General features: G+C 37.2%; 4 protein-coding genes across 4 annotated transcripts; 3 read left to right on the forward strand and 1 right to left on the reverse strand.

The window, feature by feature from the left end:
- On the forward strand, window positions 213–3,070 carry LOC18782300 (GDSL esterase/lipase At2g04570). Its single transcript, XM_007215564.2, has 3 exons — window positions 213–793; window positions 1,750–2,239; window positions 2,485–3,070. The coding sequence occupies exons 1-3, from the start codon at window positions 428–430 to the stop codon at window positions 2,676–2,678; spliced, it is 1,050 nt and encodes a 349-aa protein (XP_007215626.1). The 5' UTR covers window positions 213–427; the 3' UTR covers window positions 2,679–3,070.
- LOC18782303 lies at window positions 5,036–6,245 on the forward strand. Its single transcript, XM_007215872.2, has one exon. It carries the CDS (start codon window positions 5,243–5,245, stop codon window positions 5,915–5,917), a length of 675 nt encoding a protein of 224 aa, XP_007215934.1. The 5' UTR covers window positions 5,036–5,242; the 3' UTR covers window positions 5,918–6,245.
- LOC18782588 (centromere/kinetochore protein zw10 homolog) lies at window positions 7,779–13,405 on the forward strand. Its single transcript, XM_007216413.2, has 14 exons — window positions 7,779–8,730; window positions 8,913–9,050; window positions 9,240–9,413; window positions 9,666–9,827; window positions 10,386–10,619; window positions 10,697–10,834; window positions 11,308–11,400; window positions 11,518–11,613; window positions 11,945–12,073; window positions 12,190–12,267; window positions 12,388–12,546; window positions 12,637–12,784; window positions 12,890–12,972; window positions 13,058–13,405. The coding sequence occupies exons 1-14, from the start codon at window positions 8,173–8,175 to the stop codon at window positions 13,136–13,138; spliced, it is 2,271 nt and encodes a 756-aa protein (XP_007216475.1). The 5' UTR covers window positions 7,779–8,172; the 3' UTR covers window positions 13,139–13,405.
- On the reverse strand, window positions 13,569–17,431 carry LOC18783122 (protein disulfide isomerase-like 2-3). The gene is made up of 9 exons (XM_007215284.2): window positions 17,131–17,431; window positions 16,372–16,530; window positions 15,587–15,700; window positions 15,195–15,352; window positions 14,963–15,062; window positions 14,665–14,841; window positions 14,429–14,574; window positions 14,120–14,266; window positions 13,569–14,029 (listed from the first exon to the last, which is right to left on the reverse strand). The coding sequence occupies exons 1-9, from the start codon at window positions 17,338–17,340 to the stop codon at window positions 13,849–13,851; spliced, it is 1,392 nt and encodes a 463-aa protein (XP_007215346.1). The 5' UTR covers window positions 17,341–17,431; the 3' UTR covers window positions 13,569–13,848.

Consider the following 18,248-nt stretch of genomic DNA (forward strand, 5'->3'; position numbering starts at 1 on the left):
AGTACAGTGCAGCCGGGGCCTTCTGTTTGATTTGATTGAATAAATTAGTTTGACATAATAATCTATCTGCAGAAATATCACCTCCACAACCACAATTAATTTGATATTTTTCATTTCTTGATCCCATATATTTTGACACTGAATATTAATTGCTCCATAGTATTGCAATGGAATTAATGATACACCTGTCTCTCTGTCTAGAAATCTAGAAATCCCCTTGAAGACCAACCTCCGTAAAGCATTAGCAGCAATTTAAACTCTCAACAACTTCCCTCTACCCCAATGCCTTTTAATTCAAACTTTTGTATTTATGTTCCAACCAATATTATTTATACATGACAAATCCCCCCTCCTCAACCCATGTACAAGGTTGTTCTGTTCACGCACACATCTGGACACAAATAATTAACAAGCAAAACAGCTGAACATGGCAAACTTGCACATTTCATGGCTTCTTCTAGCTCAATGCCTGTTGCTAGTCACCAGAATTACTGCCAAAGTCCCAGCAGTCGTCGTGTTCGGGGACTCTTCGGTTGATGCTGGGAACAACAATCAGATTCCCACAATTGCCAGGAGTAACTTTCAGCCTTATGGCCGGGACTTTTCCGGTGGCAAGCCGACTGGGAGGTTCTCCAACGGCAGAGTGCCTACAGATTTCATCTCCCAGGCTCTTGGACTCAGACCATTCATACCTGCCTACTTGGATCCTTCCCATAGCATATCAGATTTTGCCATTGGTGTCACCTTTGCTTCCGCTGGGACTGGCTATGATACTGCAACTTCAGATGTGCTGGTAAGTACCAAATATTTAGCATAAAGCTTCTCTTGTCTCACACACATTTAATATCGAGTAATGCTACACTTATCACATTTTTATCCCACATTTCTATACCACATGATATGGCATGTCCATATCATATGCCACATCAATTAAATCAATGAAGTATATTTCAATAAACAAAGTTTAATTGACAATTTTTTTTTAAAGTGTTAATAAATCATAAAAGAATAGAAAATGTTAAATAATTTTAATTGACATGTGGCTGTCCACCTCATCTGCCATATAAGGTGGTATGGGAATGTGATATACAAATGTACTAAGAGTAGCATTATTCTTTAATATCATATGAGCTACTGATATGGGTTAGGCCAGTTGGCCAGAACAGTAGGCTCGCTTCTTTGCACATAAGTTCGAAACTTCCTCCCCATAAATTAAATTAATTTAATATTACCTCTTCTATAAAAAATAAAAAATAAAAATCAGATGGCCTTTACCCTTACCTCTTACTCAGCATGTGGTGTTCATAATTGGACTTGAATGTTTATCCTTACCCCTTACCCAATACGTGGTGTTCACGTGTTGGGCTTGAATGTTTGACTCTGATGTGGACTTGGCTTCACATGTAGCCCACTATATGGTAGTCCCACGCGACGGGGCTAGTTGAAGAATATGAGTCCCATATCGGAAACTTGACTAAATAAAATACAAAATACAATAAATGGTTCCACTACTAATATAACCGAGGCCTTTTGTGATACAACCTCATACTTACTGGGCTTTGTAGGTAGCTAAGTTGGGGACAATATCGATGTTGCTAGTAGTGGGTCGATGATCCATCTTTCTAAAATTTAACAATAGATTGATATTGGATACTAGCCAATTAGTGTCCATTCCATCAATATCATGTTCAATTTTCCTTTTTTTAAAGAAAGTACCAGTTCATCATTTGTCACTGCCTTAATTTGCAGTCTGTGATACCACTATGGAAGCAACTGGAGTACTACAAGGAATACCAGAACAAACTGAGACTTTATCTTGGAGGAAACAAAGCAAACGAAACAATCAATGGAGCTTTGCACATTATGAGCTTAGGGACCAATGACTTCCTGGAAAACTACTACTCATACCCCGGCCGGTCATCCCAATACTCTATCCAACAGTACCAATATCTTCTCATTGGAATTGCAGGAAATTTCATCAAGCAACTCTACCATCTTGGAGCCCGGAAAATCTCCCTCGGAGGTCTGCCTCCGATGGGGTGCTTGCCATTGGAGAGAACCACAAACATCATGGGTGGAAATGACTGCATTGAAGATTACAACAATGTTGCTCTGGAGTTCAATGGCAAGTTGAATGGCTTGACCACAAACCTCAACAAAGAGCTTCCTGGTCTCAAACTTGTGTTTTCAAACCCATATTACATTTTCCTGCAGATGATAAGAAGACCTTCTTTGTATGGTAAGTCAGTGACTTGTATTAAGTGTGCTCTGTTGCAAATGTTTGACCCAACCACTACACAAAATCTTTAGAGCACCATATTTCTCACTTTAGCATTTAAGTATTCACATTCTTTTGGGTGGTGGATATCATGTGATTTTTATTTCTAGTTTTTATATGTAGTTTTTTCTCCCCTGTTTAAGCTAGAGAATTTGTACACTAGTTAAACTGTGATTTGTCTGATTAAATTATCGTGTGATTGACAGGATTTGAAGTGACATCAGTAGCTTGCTGTGCCACAGGGATGTTTGAAATGGGGTACGCATGCAATCGAAACAACATGCTCACCTGCACAGATGCAAGCAAATATATATTCTGGGATTCTTTTCACCCTACAGAGAAAGCAAACCATATCATCTCTGATTATGTGGTGAAAAATGTACTGGCCCAGTTTCTTTGATTCTCTTTAATTTCAAGACCAATGTATGTGTCCTATGTTTTAGTGTCATTACATATAGTACGTTAAGAAATTAAGCCTAATGTTGGTAGAAAAACATGATTTTGGCACTTGGCAGAAAAATGGCATAAAGCCTGTGAACCTTATGATCAATTGTGTTTTTTTTTCCCCCAAAATTGTGTACCCTACAGGCAACAGCAGCAACATGCTATGTGGAAGTACATTGTGGCAGGGTTGGCTATGAATTTAAGTAATTTTGAATTAAGTACTTGTTATTTGAAGGGCCAGGACCTAGTTAGGCAACTTGAACTAGGACAATGCCCACACAAGGGTGGACCACACTTGGTGTCACATAATAAGGCAACTATTAATGACACTCAGCTCTATTTTATTGATATCTAGTTATTTAAGGATTTCTGGATATTTCTTTACAATAAGGATAAGGTGTTCGATGAAATGCCTATAAAAAAATGAAGTGGCCATAGTAATATTTTTCTTCCCCACAAAGAAAAATCCATGGTCTCCTGTTTGTAGACGAAATTTGGAATATAAGTTTCATATTACAAGTTAAATAATGCCAAGACAAACTGAGTGATCAGATTCATAGTCATCAATGATGATTTATTGGTTTATTGGTTATGTCTAAATTCGATGATCATCAATAATTTGGAAGTTTATGTTCATCCATGGCGTTCTCTAGAAACAGAAAGGTGGGGAAGGACGATAAAATCCAAATGTTCCATATTATGCATGAGCCTCTCCTAGCTAGCAAGATCTAGAAATGTCCAATTGAACATCAAAATTATCTAAGTACGTACCCCACCTTTGTTTTATTGCTTCTGGACTTGCCGAATATTTTGACAGGAAGATCAATAATAATTTATGATATCCCACCACCATAGTTAATTGTAATAATTTATTTGCTCGAGTTTAGGTCAAAATTCCCTATTTTAGAAAACTTTTATATATTTTTTCAATGAAGACGGCTTTTTCGAGAACTCTTTATTACTTAGCATTGAAGTAACATGACTCGCATATAATTTGAGATTAATCGTTTTATTAGTCCTTAAATTTAGACTCAATTTGTATTTGAATCTCTTAATTTTCAAAAAAAATTAATAAATAAAAAATTTTATAATAACAATAAAATTAAATAAATAAAAATTAAAAAATTAAATTTTGAGGGGAGTAAAAATCAGGATAGATAGGGGGGAGAGAGTTTTTTTTTTAATTTAAAATTTATTCATATTTTAATCAATTAAATACAAAAATACCATTTTGCCTCTACATTTTACAAAAAAGTTAACAAAATTGACGATATGATCATTTGTCCTAACGAAACTAAAATTGAATTACCACGAGAACGATTTTGAAAATTGAGGGACTTAAATGCAAATCAGGTCTAAGTTCATGGACTAATAAAACGATTAACCCTAAAATTTGAGTTATGCTACAGCGACTTGTGCATGCTCTCACATATAATTTCTAATTGTGAAATTGTTCGGTGAAGGTGAAGCGCATGTTTAACATGTGAACAGGTTATACAACATGAATAGACTTCAATACCATATAATAATTTATGAATAATACTAATCTTACTACATTTTTATACTATAATTTTATACCACATGATATGGCAGTTGATGTGCACATACCACATCATGTAAAATACTAGTTTTTATTTTTCTAATTTTATTTATTAAAATACACTTCATTCATAATTGATATGACATATGATATGGACATGCCACATCATATAGTATAGAAATATAGAATAAAAATGTGATAAGGTTACCATTGTGAGTCCAATTTTCCTGTTACCTCCTTAGTTTTGTAACATGTTTCTCTTTACTTAACATAAAGTTAACTTTGTTGATTTCCTTAATTTCTTTTATTAATATTATATCCTCATCGTTTTGGACGGCGCTGCCTCCTGCGCTCCATATCCTCTACCACAGCCAGCACTCTTCCTTGCTTTAGTAATTTTCCCTATATTTTCCAAGTGATTCCCCAAAGAATTGTTTCAAATTTTGTCGCGCATTCAACATCAATGAATCCATCCCAAATTCACAAGCTTTTTCCAAATTGGTAAGTGTAATACCGTAATATTGTATAATTTCTTCCTAAAAAGAACCTCTAAAATATTGTATTGATATTTTTATTATTAATATTAATAAAAATTAGGGAAATTAATAGAGTTTATTTTTTGTTACATAAGGGACACGTGTCACAAAATTAAGAAGAAAACAGAAGCGGAAAAGGAATTTAGTAATAGAAAAAGTAGGGCCTACCAATACAATATGGCTCACACCTCTGTTAGAGAGGTGTAGCACTATCCTTTCTCTAGATGGGCCCACTTTGAAGCTAGTATTATACTATTTCTCACCGTGAGCTCCTAAATTTGACTTCCTTATTTCCCACGAAACAAGTCCAAAGAGGTATAAAACGTGAAAACAGAGCCCATCCTTCAAAGTTGAAGGAAATCATTTTATTTTTTCTGTAACCAAAAAATCAGAGCCTCCGTTGGCAGAAGAAGAAAGAAAAACCCCACAACATCAACAGCCGCCATGAAAAAGCTCTACAACAAGAAAGGCAAAGTCCACCCATCTCCATCGCCGCCCTCCATAGCCGATCCTCTGGCTCTGCTTCCCGCAGCCATTCTCACCCTAACCGCAGCCCTCTGTGAAGAAGACAAGCAGGTCCTCGCCTACCTCATCTCCTGCACCAACAACAATAACAACTCAGGCAGCAAATTCTGCACAACCCATGAGCCCAACAGAAGCGGAGGCGAGGCTGGTGGGCCCCGGCCCCACCTGCACCCTCCTCTGTTCCAGTGCGACTGCTTCAGGTGCTACACGAGCTTTTGGGCGCGCTGGGATGCTTCGCCCAATCGCCAGCTGATACATGAGATCATAGAGGCTTATGAGGAGAGGCTGGCGGAGAAGAAGAAGAAGCTGAGGAGCTCAAAGGTGAGGAAGGCAGAGAGAAGGAAGATGAACAAAGTTAGTGATGATGAATTAATTAAAGGCAGCAGGGGAAATGGTCACATGGGTTCTGGGGAATTAGGGCAAGTGATGATGGAGGAGGTGGAGGTGGGCCCAGATGTTGTTGTTGTTGAAATGGACGGTGGTGATTGCTCTGGTGATGATGAAGGCTCTGAAGCCGGGATGGAGAAGGGGACCATGAGGAGGCTGGTGAGTTTCATTGGGGACAGGATTTGGGGTGTTTGGAATAGGGCTTAGTTCTGTCCTCAACACAGATAAGTTCCTAATTACCAAATTATTTTCCTGTTTCAATTTTATTTTTTTAATCCCTTTTTGTAAATTACCCGTCTCTTGTTAATTTGGGTTTTGGTTTTGCTTTTAGTTCTTCTTGTTTTTTTTTTCCAAGATAGTTTTACTAGATTGGATATAAATTCCAATCTGGTGCTTAATTTTGGATTATTAGAAGGGTGTTCCTCTTGTAAATGATCTGTGTTTCGCTTCATATGTGAGATTGATGATGTATGATTCATCTGCAATAACATTTTTGCAGCATTTATCCTTCTGCATTGAGGTCACTATGTTTTACTCTATGTTTCTGCTTAATTGGGGAGATTATTATTATTTTTTTAATTTTAAGAATATTGCAGGCTGCAGCCATAGTCATAAGTAGCAGAAAAAAGGTGATAGCAATATTTTGTTATTCCGATCACGAAATGCCAGTTGAAAAAGTTATCAAGCGTGACATATCATAATTGGTCGAATATAGCAAAATAATGTTATCTTCTTTCAAGTAAGTTTTTCTTCATAAGTAAACTGTGTTTTAATTTAATAAAATTATCATTAATTTGAAGATTTTTTAGTCATAAAATAGTTTGATTGTAACTGGGTTGAAATGGAAATGGTCAAAGGTCAATAATCATCAGCGTTGAATCGATCAACAACTAGAGTCTACAGATGAGGGCAGAAAGATATGACTAGAAATTCTAATTCTACGTTTGAAAATGCCAATTTTCTTGGACCATCCATGGTGGAAATTAAATTGATGAGAGAAAAGGAGGGGATCTTTCATGGTTATTTCTGCATTACTGCCTGGCAAGGAAAATAATATGCTGTTTTGTATCGACATGTGAATTAGTCTAAGTTTTAGTTAGACTTTTGTTTTTGTCAAATCTATAATGATTTTTTTTTCAAGGCGTGCTGCTCATTGCACCTATTTAGTAATGCTGTTGTAACTATTAAACTACTAAATATAAGTTCAACTTTCATACCCGGGCGCGAACATAAACCACTAACATTGCTGTGGCCTTAGTCTTTTAGGTGTGGAGGTTTGGTGATTGGACTGAGTTAGGAATTAGGTTGTTTTTATGAGAGAGATCTTTTAATTTGGGTCTGATTAGAGCACAACAAAGAGTAGTGAGTTTGGGTTAATCGTTACTTGACACGGATATGCAAAAATAATATGACCCCCTAAACATGAAGGATAAACAAATCGAGTTAGTGTCAAACTTAATAACTTAATTTTGACACTTAAACACGTTAAACTATTATATAGAGAAAATTATTCATCATTTCAATAACTAGTCTATTATACTGTATGAGAAATGTATAATTGTAAGAGTACTTTTTACTGTTTCGTATGTTTTCATAATTAAGTGAAATTTCGTTTGATAACTACTGTATAAATTTTAATTGTCACAGGTTTAATAAGAATAATAGAAACTTACTTTTGAAATTCTTAGCTTGGGGTCAATCCGAATACGAAATGATTATAACTAGTTTAGGTTAGCTTTGACACATTCAACATGATCAATTAATGAACTGAATTAAGATTGACTATTTTTTAAAACGAACACGAATATAAAAGGACACAATATGATATGTAACATGACTCTTTAAACACGAAGTGTCACCCCCGTTAAATGCAACCCATCCGACCCCTCAATTGGTCATCGATGGTCCCAGAAATTTAGTAAAGCTAAACCCTCGCTGCCTCAACATCAGATGTTGCATGGTTACGAAGATGAAATGGGGATCATCTTGTGGTGAATGAAGCTTGACTAAAACAGTTGAACTTGACAAATGTAAGTCAAAACAAACCTAAACACACTCAACATGACTTGGGTCATTTTCACGCAACATATGCCGTCCTCGATCCGCACCACATTCTTAATCCATGACTGAGCATGCTTAGTTAAAAAGACAATATGTAGTTTAGAATATCGTATTGTCAAAAAAAAAATTATTCAAATTTAAAAAAAGGTTTGGATTTTTTTGGTTGGGTCTTTGAAATATGAAGCCCAATATCAGCCCATTAAGCCCAGTAGGCCCATAGCCGAACAAAAAACCTCCCAGCCCGCCCCAAAATCAACACCAACGCTCCCGGCGCACGTTATCACACTCCGCCTAACACCTCCACAACTCCATTTCTTCCTTCTTCTTCCACCACCCCGCTGCAGATCATACTTACTCCGAGTCTCTCCATCCGGGACTCGCAGCCGCCCGATTCGCCCAAAATGGACGCCCTATTCGACTCAATCAACGTCCGAGAGCTCCTGTCGGCGCAAGACCTCAGCGACCCCACCACCCCTCTGTCCGCACCGGATCTCCGCCTCCTTATCCAACGCCTCGATTCCCACTCGCTCCAAATTAAGTCGAAAATCCAATCCTACCTCCTCTCTCACCACAACGACTTCGCCAACCTCTTCTCCGTCTGCGACGACGCCGTTTCACGCTCCAATCGAATCTCCGACGACGTCGTTCAGCTTCTGAGTTCGATTTCCGACCGGCCGATCGAGGCGGAGATCGGGCAGATTATGAAGCAGATGAGCGCCACGAAGAAAGAGGTGAGGGAGAAGAAGGGATTGTTGGAGTTGGTGAGGGCAATTCTGGAAATAAGTGAGAAGCTGAAGGGTGCCAGAGAGGGGTTGAGGAATGGACGGCTGAGATTCACAGCTGAGGAACTGAGGGAGCTCAAGAAGGCTCTTAGGGTGTCTGATGATGTTCGGGTTGATGAGAGAGAGCCTGTGGTTTACAACTTGCTGAGGAAACAGTGGTCAGAGTGCTTTGAGGAGGTAAACGGGATAACTTTCTGTTTGGTCGCCGAGAAAATCAACGAAAATGAGAGAAAATTAAAGAACAAATTCATGGCAAAAAATATTAGCGTTGTTCCAGTGAAACGTGATTGTTCTTGTGGTGATTTTTATTTGAGTTTTGTGATTGCGTTTTTTTAGAGGAATTCGGTTTGGGTTTGTAGATTCAAGAGGTGCTTGTGAGGTTCATTGGAAATGCGGTGCGGTTTGAACGGGAATCTAATAGAATCCGAGTCAAGTATGTACTAAGCGTCGATGGAAATGATGGCATTGAGCTCCGTACAGTTTTGGAAGCTTTGGATGTAAGTTCACGTCAAGATCTTTCGTTCCTTCCGTTTAACATTGACAGTAGAAGTAGACGCATAATAACCTTGTAATGTTCAAAACTAAACGAAATTCAGCAGTTACAAATGGTTTTTGGCTTTACGCAATGAGGGCAATGTGCTTTGCTATGAATTCAGTTCTCTGATTTTGTGAAAGGGATCTTGTAGGTGGTTGGAATTTTGGATTATGGGCTTGCTAAAGTTGCCGACTTGATGATCAAGCATGTCATCTCTCCGGCTCTAAATTTTGGAGCTCCTGTGTCCTTTGTGGCAGAAGTAAATCCAGACTCACAAGTAATTACGGAGGCGACACTGAACATTGTACCTTCAAGTGATCCTAAGGTAGATTTGGCATGTCACTCTTGTCCAAGTTTTTTTTTTTTTTGGTTCCAATGGTTTGTCTTGAAAATGTTTAATGGGAACATGTAATCTGTGAGGGGAAAAAAAAAAAAAAAAGGGTTTACCTTAGTGCATTGTATAGCTGATTTGCGGGAAAGACTGTTAGTTTTTCAATTTATTAAGTGCATTTCCACAAATTTCTCCTCTCCGGATTCTACTAATTGTTGCATTGACATTTTTCCTTTGGATTTTCAGATTGAAAAAATGGATGGTGAGACTATCTACTCAGGGATTATTCAGGTTATCAAGTTTATTAACAACCACATTTGCCTTAAAGATGTATCTTGGATTCGATGCTTTGGAAGATTGACATGGCCAAGGATTTCAGAGTTAATTATTTCTAATTTTCTTTCTAAGGTTCTTTTATCTGTTCCCACCCTTGCCCTCCTTTTCTACGAGTTTATTTGAACTCTATTATAAATATACGTTAACAATTCAAGAATAGTGGTCCACTATTTGATTTTAGTTTGACCTGGGAAATCGACATTTTATCATTGATCTCACCATTTGATCATCCAGTTCAATTAGTGCATAGATAATGTGATTAAAAAAAATTAAAAAGAAAACAGTTGTGCCCTTAGTTTTTACTATGTTAGCTTAAGTATTATGGTTATTGATGTGTTTGTTGCATCTAGCTTTTGCGAAGTGCCTTACATGATAACCAGATTATTTGCCATTATTGATGTCATTATAAGTTAAAAATAATAATTGGTTCTGATGTCCTGTCACTATTAGTAAAGGAGTTTTTACTGAATACTCAAATTTACTTCGTTATTATCTGTGATCAAATATGTTGCTTGCATATCTGGTTCATGACATTTTTCATTTTTGCATATTTCTATGCTATAGGAAGACATACTGTTTGTCTTTTGTTTTTATTAGGTAAAGAAAAATAATGCAAGTTTATTGTATCAGGTTGTCCCCAAAGATGCTTCAAAACTTGCTGACTTTCTGAAGATCATCAAATGTACTTCTGAGTTTGAGACTGCTTTAAGGGAAATGAAGTTTATTTCAGCACCTGATAACAAAGATAACCAACTGAGCAATTTTGCTGAAAATGTCGAGGTTCACTTTGCATCCAGGAAGAAGACAGAAATCTTGGCAAAAGCTAGAAATCTGCTTCTACAATGTGATTTTGCTGCTCCTCAAGTAAGCTTCTAAGACCGTCTTGAATGCATTTGTAGCTATATTGATATGTTAGCCTTTGAATAATATATTTTCCACAGGAGTATACAAGGAATGGTAAGAAAGATGGCGTTGCTGCTGAAACTCCAGGTCATGTTGACTTGCTATTCCTGTCAGAGAGTTGTGTGGTGTCCAAAGCAGCAATTCAACTAATGAAGCTAGTGCATCAGACACTTAAGGTATATGGATTAAAATTTATAGTTATTTGGTTTTCCCCTCTAGATGTTGTTGAACAGAAAAAATAAATGACTTTTCTCCATGAAATAACACTAATGTGTGGCTCAAGGCTAGCAGGTTGCTTGCTTGTCATAAAAAGTTTATTAGATGATTTGCTGTAATTGCCAGGCATGATCAACTATACTTTCTCTAACATTGTTGTGTATAAAAAGAAAGTATTGTTGAAACTGTAGATCAGATGGGAAGGAACCGAAAGAAACAAATTCCACAAAACAAAACAAAAAAACTTTGAAGCTCTAGAAAGTAAGAAAAAATTTATATGCTGATCTCTGGAAATACTCTAGTAATAAGGACATCATGATTTCATTTTAATGATTAAATCATCTTACCTTAAGTGCACTTATCTTTCCTCATGGTTCTTCATAAATTACATTTGTTCTATTTTAAGGCCACAACTGTGATTGGTTTTGTGCAGGATGTTTGCTTGTCATCCCCAAAAGTTGCTTTTGAGTTCTATCGTGCTGCAAGGGATGCTCTACTTCTCTATGAAGTTGTGATTCCTGTTAAGGTTAGTACATGGAAACTAGTACTACAAAACTTGCCCCGCTAAGCCATCTGGTAATTTTTTTCAAACACAACTTTGCATCATTGTTATATTAGTAATCTTCTCTCTTGACTTGTGAAGCTAGAAAGGCAGCTTGATGGAATCAACCAGGTTGCTGTTCTTATGTACAATGATTGCCTTTATCTATCTCAAGAGATACTTGGCCTTGCTTTTGAGGTATCCACAAACAATCATAATTAGCTCGTGTTATTAATTTGTAGAATCTATTCCCGCACCACCAACACAGCATCACATGCATGCATGCATCTATAATATCATGTCCCACTATCCAATCAAAAAAATGATATGTTCTATTATGTTCCAAAGAATGACGGTCCACTATTTCTGGGATGCACAATGTAAAAGATCTCAACACAATGCTGATTTGCTATTCCATCAATAGGGAATTCATTTCATCTGATCAGTTCCTAAAGGGCATTTAACTTTAACCTTCGTGTAATATCTAAATCTTTTGATGGCTCATACAATTATTATCTTTTTGCCCCAGTATCGCTCAGACTTTCCAAGTTCCATCAAAGAACATGCTATTTTTGTTGATATGGCTCCAAGATTTCATTTAATGGCAGAGGAAATACTTCAGAGACAAGTTAAACTTGTTATTCATAATTTGAGAGAGGTAAACTCTTGCTGAAATGTTCCAATTCATATAAGAATCAGAAAGTTATGTACTTTATTTTAGGAACTTGCAGTTTCCTGTTTGACTTAAGCAAATTTTTTTTTTTTGTTTATCAGGCTCTAGGTGGCGCTGACGGATTCCAGAATACCCATCAAATGCAACAATTTCAATCTGCAAAATTCAGTATAGATCAGGTGACTTTCATGTGGCATGTTTTTCTTTCATATATTGTTTGTTGTTATAGGTGTTAAGGGATTTAGTGCCTTTCTCTTTCTAGTGAGTTGTGGCTATAAGGCTAAACATATCTTGGTCAGGTTGTATTCATTCTGGAGAAGGTGCGTTTGATATGGGAGCCACTCTTGTTGGCTTCAACTTACAAGAGAAGCATGTGTATGGTCCTAGAGTCGGTTTTTTCTAGAGTTGCAAAGGACATACTTCTTTTGGATGATATGGCAGCAGAAGAAACATTAGAGGTATAATCAATCAGTCATAGATCTGGTTCTTGTACTTTTGATGCTGTATATATGCCTGCAGCTAACTAAATCATGTATTTATGCTCCTAGCTTCAAAGACTGATTCATGTGATGCTGGAAAGCCTAATTTCTTTGCTGGACAGCTTGGCCGCTCTCCAAGTGGTGACGTCACAAGAGGGCATCACTTGCAGTCTTGATGATCTCATACCCTCATTACGTAAAATTCGTAAACTGGCAGGCAAGTTTTCTGTCTAATGCTGAAAATTTATTGATTCAGTAGAGATCTATTAGGTGTCTTGCAAACGGAGATCCAATGCCCTTTTTCTTTGTGTTTCTTTTTCAGATTTATTAGACATGCCTCTAAAATCCATTACAACAGCCTGGGAAAGTGGACAATTGCACAGTTGTGGTTTTACGACGTCGGAGGTATGATTTCACTAGAGCACGTGTTTTGTTCCGCTTTCTGTGCTGTTCGTTATTCATTGGTTTCACAAGCTCTTCATTTTTGCAGGTGGTAGATTTTATCAAGGCCATATTTCAAGATTCAACTTTGAGAAGAGAGTGCTTAGGGAGGATAAATGGCGACTTTTAAAAGGGCCATTGAACTTTCCAAGAATTTCAACTAAGGAATGGCCGTTTTGATTTTACTTTGATATCAAAAGGAGAAATTCTGAAATAGGTAGAAGGGGATGTACTTAGAAGCTACAGCATGTATAGGTGATTCACTTTTTATCTACTGTGGATCCGATATGAGGGGTATAAGCAAATGGATCAACTTTTCTTCTTCCAAAAAAATAAAAAGGAATAGAAAGGATTAGCTTTTTTATTTATTAAAAAATGGCTGTGCTGATTTAATTTCTGGGTGTTTTTAGAAACCAACCCTTGCCCCATTGTAAGATATGATGAGTTACTGCGTTAAATACAAGCATACGAAAATCGATCAAGAGTTTGAGTATAAAATCCATGCATAAGAAAGTTTTTTAATCCAGTCCTGGACTCCAGAGCAAGCAAAGAAGCCAAACTCCGACAAACCAAAGCGGTCATTTCCTTGCTGCTATGAATTTGACGTTCCTCAACAATGAACCCTTTAAAGGGCATCACACTTGCACTATATTGATAAGTTGGCTAAGAAGAGAACAAAATAAAGGCCTTCCTCATAAGAAAGCTCTTGAGCACTGTTGACAACGTCATTTAAATACAGAAACACTAGAATGACTAGCAACACTTAACTCGTAGCGTCCTCCAAAATCAATCTTAGCCTGATACAGATCTTTTCTCTCTACTATAATTGCTTTTAATTTATCACAACTCATCTTTGCTCGTAGTTTCATCTCCTCCGCCCATAAGTTCTTCGAGGGAGAACTCATCCTCTTCAATGATCTGTCCATCTTTACCATCCCAGGGTTCAATCTTTGAAATGTTGGGGGTGCCGTCCAAAGGCAAGTTTCCCTTTCCTCCACGTCCGGCTTCCTTAACAAATTCTCTGAGAAAACGAAGTAGAGTTATATTAATTTGTTTTATTCATCACGAGGCTCGAGAGCAGTTCAAGATGAGGTGGAGGTAGAAAACTTACATAATCTGATCAAGCTCAAATGCACTCTTAAGTGGTGCATAAGCACCTTTTTTCACATTTAAGGCCACCAATGCTGGATATCCATAACCACCAACACCTACACGATTCTCGAGGTCTGGCTGCTTACCAGCGGCTGCCCAGACATAGCTGCAACATACATGAATGTTCATGGTCAGCAACTATATATTCAGCTTCTCAAACAAGAGAGGTTTGGTTGGGGATGATTTATGCATTATTCCAGACACTTCCGCATGTGAGAGAGAGAGAGAGAGAGAGAGAGGAATGGTAAGAGAATTCCCAAAAACTTGCCTATAGGGACTCCTTTTGAACTTCTCTGCAACGGATAATAACTGCTGAATGTATTTGTTCCTCCCTTCTGCCTTGGAATCCAAGATATCAGGTAGGAAAGCAACAAAACAGATGGCAGCAGAACCACATTTCTCTTCCATGACATCCTACAAGGGAAGATTATAGTAAAGCTTTAGTCCCCTAGGTTACTTACAAATTCACACAGCTTAATTATTGGAAGGAAGCTAAGAGCTTACAGGGCCAGTTAACTCAGTCACTTCAGCAGGTGCAACATTTGTTTCCAATTGTTCAAGAGCAAATGATTCAATGGCTTTAGCAGTCCTTGCACCCTCATAGGGGAGTGGGGTATCTTTGTCAGCTCCAAATATCAATATGGTTGGGAATCCTTGAACATTGAACCTGCTCATCAGAGACTGGTAATGCCACCTCATTAGAACCATATAGTACAAGAAATAAAAAAATGTAAATCCAGTACATACTACCATCCTGCCCTGGCCTGGTTGCCCAAAAAGAAAAGCCTGAAGCCAAACTTACCTTCTCTACATCACAGTCAACGTGTCCCAACTTCACCTTCCCCTGCAAGTTTTTAGCGGCCTTCTTCCACTCAGGTGCCAATTTTTTGCAGTGGCCACACCTTTAAGAAAAAGGAAATTGAAAGAAAGTCGATAATTTGCTACAAGCAGATGCACTTTAAGTTCATATAGTAGACTGAGATTATTATCTGAAAATAGCTTATAAGATCATCATACCAATTAAAAGCACTTACCAAGGTGCAAAGAACTCCACAATCCAGAGTTCTTTACTTTTAACCACCAATTCATCAAAATTCTGGGAATTTAATTCTACTGAAGCATTAGGTTCAGATTTTTCACTTGGTCCTCCTGTTGCTTTTCCACTTAAACGGTCCTTCAACAACACCTTTATCTGTGAAAGACAACGGAATAGTCACATAACTAATACTTCAACGCATTTTACGCAAGAGGATTACATGACCAAGTGAGACAAATGATTATCACTGTCTATCCATCCCAGGAATAAGTGCTAAAGGAAGATAAGATATAGTGGAGCAGACATGAATACAAAAGACTATCTCTATTACAAACAAGAGAATAAACTAATAAAAAAAAAAGAAAAAATTTTGAACAAGAGATTACAAACCTGTTGGAGTGCAAATTCTGCAACGGGTTTCACATCCCTTGCTCCCTGATAGTCAACTGGAGGTTTCCCAGGTACAAACACCTTTATTGTTGGAAATCCTCTAATCCCATATTCCTATAGAGCAATCAAACACATCAACACCCCAACACAAAATTAACGTATTAGTAAACATTAGGAAAATACAAACCAGAAATCTTCAGATTTCCTTGTCCATATGCTGCAAAATTAGGGATTTTTGTAGAAATGTCACCTGAACTTATACATCAGTTTCAATTTGTCACCTTAAAGAAAAATTTAAGCAAAATGTCACCTTAAGTTTTCAAAATCCATGATTTGTCACCTGACTTTAACATCATCCAATTTTCCATCCATTTTAAAGGGTGTTTTAGTCTTTCCAATATGTAAACCCTCTTTTTTATATAATTTAAATATAAAGCTATGTAAACCATTTTGCTTGGAATGACTAAAATACCCTTCAAAATGGATGGAAAATTGGATGATGTTAAAGTCAGGTGACAAATCATAAATTTTGAAAACTTAAGGTGACATTTCACTTAAATTTTTCTTTAAGGTGACAAATTGAAACTGAGGTATAAGTTCAGGTGACATTTCTACAAATATCCCGCAAAATTATTATAGAATGGGAATAAATTTTCATGCAACCTAATATATGAATCATATAGTTCAATTAAGTTATTTGAAGGCAAAGGGACATTGGTAATCTACTATTGCATCTTCAAACTTGGAAGTTAAAATTGGTAATTGCAAGAGTAACTATAGGAAACCTGAGCAAGGGACTTGTGCGCATCAGCGTCAAGAGCTGCCACGGTAGCCACACCCTTCAAGACAGTAGCCGCCTTCTCCCATATAGGAGTTAGAGCTTGACAATGTCCGCACCATGGTGCAAAGAATTCAACCAGAACAACTCTGTTCGAGTCCAGAACCTGCCACCATTGCAAAGGATTCAGTTCGAGGCAATACTAGTCAGATTGTGGTCTGATCCAATGTCTTATTGATCACATAAGATGATCGCAAACAAAAATAAGAGTCACATTAAAAACATTTGTAAGTAATATACTATCCTAGGAATTCATAATTAACCCAATAAGAATCAGAACTTGTTGATCATATATCAAATCAGAAAACAAAACCAAAAAGAGAAAGTGCAGTTAACTAAGCAAATGCATTACATAAGTTCTACTCAGTGCAAAATTGGCTTGCTTTTCTAAACCAAAAATCCCCAAGAAGCTATGAACCAGATCTAATCCCCGAACAGTCAAGTAGCAAACATGACTAAATCCCACAAAATTAATTAGCTCAGTAAGAAATAAAAGTCTAAAACCAATAAAAGAAAGAACTTTGCTTTGCTTTTCGAGGGCCAAAACCCAAGGGGCATGCTTGCTTTCAACAGAAATAGAATTACTTCTGAAATGCAAACCAATCAATACCCAGGTGCTTTGGTGACGAATTCCAATAAATTATGCAAAAGATTAAGGAACTGGAAAAGGGTACGCTACAGTTACTGCTCAAGATTCAAAATTTACCTTGGACTTGAAGTTGGAAGGAGTTAGCTGAAGAACTGGCGATGATGGTCCGTACAGTGCATCACAGACACTGAAGACGAAGCAAATTAAGAAGATGATTGACACAGCTCGAAATTGATTACCTCTCATTCTCATTCTCACTCTCTCTCTCTCTCTCTCTCTCTCTCTGAGATTTGTTCTACGAATCAATTCAGAAACCTCTCGAGGCATAGAAGACAAAGCGGGCCTTTACAGGGTTTTGGGCTGTGGGCGAGCTACGTGTGTCGGCCAATGACAGATTTACACGTCATCTGGGCATGGTTTCTCATGAAATTTATTGGTGTTTTTTGTTCTTTATTATTTGTTCATCACGGATTGGACCAATGGGGTTGCTCTTAGCTTGATCATAAAGCAATAAACATTTTTTATCAAATTTTTATAATAAAATAATAGTGCTCAAGCCCTAATTATTTTTTATTATGAAATTACCTTGTGCATACCAATGTCTTATAAAATCATAAAAAAGTAAAAATAAAAAACTATTACCTATTGAAAAAAGATTTTGGTTTCAAATCTCTCTCCAAATAAAAATAATAATAACTGATAAACGTTATAGTTGGTACAAGTTACAACTCAAAGAAATATAAATATGAATAAAATTGGAAAATGCAATGAAATTATTGTTTGATCCAGTCCAACTTTTTCCTAATGAGCTAAGAAACCAAAAATCTCCACTCTCTCTCTCTCTCTCTCTCTCTCTCTCTAACAAACTGAACGTAACATCCTCAAGCAAAGGCTGCAAGAGCGTTATAAAAGCAAGAAAAAGACAAGGCCTGTGCGCCATGACAATGTTCTCATTCATTTATGAAATAACAGAAGAAAAGCAAGTTTCATGAAAACTACAAACTCTTGCTCTTGTAGAGTAGCTTACACAATTTCCGTGTGATATGCCAGAGCACACTTTCAACTCCTAACTATATATATGTATAAGCTGAGCAAGCCCCGAAAATCCACCATTGCCAACTTAGGAGAGTGAGGTACGTTATGAGAAGCACAGCAAAGAAGCTTAAGAGGATGGAGAAGCTCATCAATTTGGTTAGCAAGCTGAAGAAGATGTTGGGGGGCTCAGCTGATAGGAA

Source organism: Prunus persica, chromosome G3, assembly GCF_000346465.2.
Source record: "Prunus persica cultivar Lovell chromosome G3, Prunus_persica_NCBIv2, whole genome shotgun sequence".
Lineage (NCBI taxonomy): Eukaryota > Viridiplantae > Streptophyta > Magnoliopsida > Rosales > Rosaceae > Prunus > Prunus persica.